The sequence below is a fragment of the Solanum stenotomum genome, chromosome 5, assembly GCF_019186545.1.
Source record: "Solanum stenotomum isolate F172 chromosome 5, ASM1918654v1, whole genome shotgun sequence".
Lineage (NCBI taxonomy): Eukaryota > Viridiplantae > Streptophyta > Magnoliopsida > Solanales > Solanaceae > Solanum > Solanum stenotomum.
Window position 1 is genome coordinate 44302084 of NC_064286.1, and position 4061 is coordinate 44306144.

Consider the following 4061-nt stretch of genomic DNA (forward strand, 5'->3'; position numbering starts at 1 on the left):
GTACTGATTGCTCTATCACCTGGAAAGATGGGAAGATTGATTATTATTTTTATAAATCCCTTGAAACAATTCACACCGCACGACTAGTATACTAATATTTCAATTAAAGTTGTCTCTATCTATGTTTCTTGTCACTATTGACCATAATTATTTAGGTAATTACACTACTCTCAATGGCTAATTAATTGACAGAGGGAAAAAAAATAGTTTTCTAGAGTATTTGATTACTAAATTATTGTATGATTTTTTTTTATGTAATTATGTATTGTATTTTTAAATTAAAATTTTCATCTTACCATTTGAATTTTGTGTATTTTTCATAATGAAAATTAATAATAACATCAAATTATATCACTTAAAGTGAAGAAAATTTTTAATTTTTTTTTGAAATATTATTAATTCGGGAAAAAAGTAGTATATATTAAATAATATATAGTTTTAAATATTATATTATATTTAAAAAGAATTATGAATATTAAAAATTTGATTAATTAACTTTATGTAAAAAATAATATGTTAAATAATATTAAAATAATTAAAAGGCAAAAAATGAGAAGATGAATAACAATTCTTTAAATTTGAAAAACTACTATTCACCCCTTTATATATAAAGAATAGAGGACTTTTTAAAGTATGATTTAAAGACTTGATTCTTTATTATACTCTTTAAATATACATAGTAGCGAGAAAAATAGAGAGGGATCGATCGAAGATGACCTTCACGAAGGACAACAAAAAAAATAGACTTTGGATATCGACTGGGCATCCTTTTGAGTTGGGGTGAGTACAACAATTTCAAATACCAACACGACTATTAAGTAAAGTGTTTTAAGAATATAATAATCGAAACAAATGAATATAAAAATTACATTTTAAAAAATGTATTATTAGGAATTCAACAATTCAAAAGCCTTGTGGTTTGGATGAGTTTTTCCAAAAGAATACACCGTGTGATTATATTTGGAAACAAGTACAAGTATTTGCATCATGCTATGTCACACATGAACATGTTAACAACATCTCATGTTCTGATTATTTAACTAACTTACAATCCTGTACCTTGGAAATATCTTAATATGATAAACCATATTCTGAAGATTTTAGATTACTCTTCTGTTTCTTCTCTTAATCATATTCTGAAGATTTGATATTACTCTTCTGTTTCTTCTCTTTCTCTTGGAACAGCACCAAAGTTGTTAACTAGTAAGTCGACGATTATTGGTACCAAATCTTCACAGGGAACAGACTTCTTATAAACTTCTCCTAAATGCGAGTCGCTCCCTATTCTGCCACCCAAGAAAACATCAGCACCTTCAACAGTCTTGCCTTCCTTTCTAGTCAGGCATCCCATGAATCCGATATCGGCAACTTGAACTTGTCCACAAGTATTTGGGCAACCTGTCCAGTGCATCCTCACTGGCTGTGTCACGGAGACTAGACGTTGAACCTCCTCAGTTATCTTCATTGAACGTGCTTTAGTCTCGATTATTGCTTGCCCACAGAATTGGTTACCAGTACAAGCCACCAAATTTCTCATGAGAATAGGTGGATCAGGTGAGAATCTGTTCTTTAGGAGAGGCTCATTGAGTAATGCATCGATCTTTGAGTTCTCAATGTTGGGAATAATGATGTTCTGTTCAACAGTCAGACGGAGTTCTCCTGAACCATACTCATCAGCCAAACGAGCTAGCTCGTCCATGTCATCTGCTTGGACACGACCAACAGGAATGTGAAGACCAACAAAGCTGTAACCTTCCTGTTTCTGCGGATGTACGCCAAGGTACTCTCTCCTTTCCCACTGTTTCTGGACCAAATCCTCTGCAGATTCTCTCTCTAGCTTCTGTTGGGGCATTCTCTTCACAACTTCTGCTCTGAATCCTTCAACACCCTGAATCATTGAGAAATTAAACCGTGAGAAAATGATTCCGGTTAGATCATCTACCGAAAAGTTTGGTTCTGCCTTGAAAGGGATATATATAGTAGTACATGAGTTAAGACTAGTAAGCACTTGTATTCAAAACCAATATACAACTCAAATGAAATGTTATCACGGAACTCATGTTCCTCAATCAGCACGATGTATGTTATGAATTTACAAACTCCAATTTAGGCCATACGTTAAGACAAATGACAAATTATTCTTTTAAAAGTAAGCATAGTGAATGTATTACTCACAAGTTCGTCAATTAACCACATCATTCTTGTTTTCTGCCTGTTCCCTCGGGTACCAAGATCTCTATAAGCTTCTAATATTGCTTTGCAAACAGGGACTACATCATCAGCTGGAACCCATGCATCAAGAGGAATTGCCTCTGCACATCGCTTCGGACTGAAGAATCCACCCACAAGCAGGTTGAATCCAAATCGTCCATCCTTGGTTGCAGGCATATAGGCAAGATCATTGATATGCGGATGCTCATAAAGATCGTGTGACCCTATTACACATACATTCCACTTCCTTGGCCTGCAATAACATCATTATTTTATCGCAAAATCTAATTAGCAGATGCTTTAAGGTAACCTCGATCAAAGCTATAAAGTTGAAACACAAAATTGTGAAATGTTTGGTGTAAAATACTTACAAGTTAGTCACGTCCACATTGCCACGAAAATTGGCGGTGACATATTGGGACAACAAATTAGTGTAAGGTCTTGTGTCTACAATTTCATGAGGATCAACCCCTGCAAGAGGGTTCCCCACCGGATTTCGAACATTATCCATGCCACTCTGCAGACTTGTCAAGCCAACTTCATCAAGTCCCTTTAGAATCTCAGGCACATCAGGTAACACAACCCCACGAATCTGCCAATTTTGCCTCGTAGTCACATCACCACATCCATCTTTCCCATATTTCCTAATCACACTAGCTAAGTATCGAGTTTGAGCACTCGTCGTTACTCCATTTGGAAGCTTCAATCGCATCATGAATCGACCATCTGATCATCAAAATATGAATACAAATGTGACGAATGAATTAATCAAATCCGATTTTAGTTCAATTTTTGGTACTTACAGTGGTGTTTTCTCCGATGGAAGAGTCCAAGCCACTTGAGGCGAATATCAATATCTTCCTTAGTAAGCTTTGATTTCTCCATCTCTTCAAGTGAGGTCTTAGCAAGATCTTCAATACCATTTTCAGTGAATAATTTCATAGGTTCCTTTTCAATCTTCGCCTTTTCAGCTGGATTTATGCCTTGTCTGAACTTTTCCTTAAGTACCCAATACCCATCTTTTTGCTCCACTCTAGGCTCTAGTCTCTCAGCAGCTATCTCCGCCGCCCCAGATGACGGTACCGCCACCGTCTGCGGCGGAGTAGCATGAAGCTTGGAAAATCTATTAGAATTTGGAAGTGAAGTAGCTGAAAACTTAACCGAAAAAGATGTCATTTCGACAAATTAACAAGAACAAGCAAGTTCAAATTGAGAATTTAGTTGATTGAGGGTGGCGGTGATCGTCAAAATGGAGGAATAAGACCATTTTTGTAGTCGTGAAGTGGGGTAGGGGGGACGGTGCTTGTGGACTCTTGGAAGTTCCAAAGGGTCGTTATTGTTTTAAAATTACAAGTGCTAATGACTAGGATATCCCATTCAAAGTCATTTCCTCTGTTCCAAAAATAATTGTTATATTTGATTTGATACCAAATTTAAAAAATAAATTTAAAATTATATCATTTAAAATAAGTGTGGGACAAGAGGGAGTTGCTCGGATGGTAAACATCCTTTACTTTTAATTTAAAGATTGTGAGTTTGAATCACCAAAAAAATAAAAGGGGTGGAAATTTCTAGAAAGGGTAATAAAAAAAAAGTGTTGGGGTAGAGAAAGGTCATAGGTGTGTTATGTGAAGCTCCCTAAGGCAGGTTGTTTTTGGTGAGGGGCAACCTTTTGGGCCATCCATGGGTCAAGGAAAGAGACGTGTGGCCTTTTGATTAATGCTACAGGATAACTAGCATACATATCGAGAAAATGCTTGAGGTGGTTTTGCAGGATTGCTAGAAGAATTTTCTTATAGAGTGATAGTTGAAATGTAACTATAGTTTATGGATTTATCAAAATAATAATA

General features: G+C 35.6%; 1 protein-coding gene across 1 annotated transcript; it reads right to left on the minus strand.

Annotated features, from left to right (window-relative positions):
• Nucleotides 1-835: 835 nt before the first annotated feature.
• On the minus strand, nucleotides 836-3468 carry LOC125864309 (ferredoxin--nitrite reductase, chloroplastic-like). The gene is made up of 4 exons (XM_049544233.1): nucleotides 3015-3468; nucleotides 2583-2937; nucleotides 2176-2464; nucleotides 836-1888 (listed from the first exon to the last, which is right to left on the minus strand). Exons 1-4 carry the CDS (start codon nucleotides 3385-3387, stop codon nucleotides 1151-1153), a joined length of 1755 nt encoding a protein of 584 aa, XP_049400190.1. The 5' UTR covers nucleotides 3388-3468; the 3' UTR covers nucleotides 836-1150.
• Nucleotides 3469-4061: the final 593 nt, after the last annotated feature.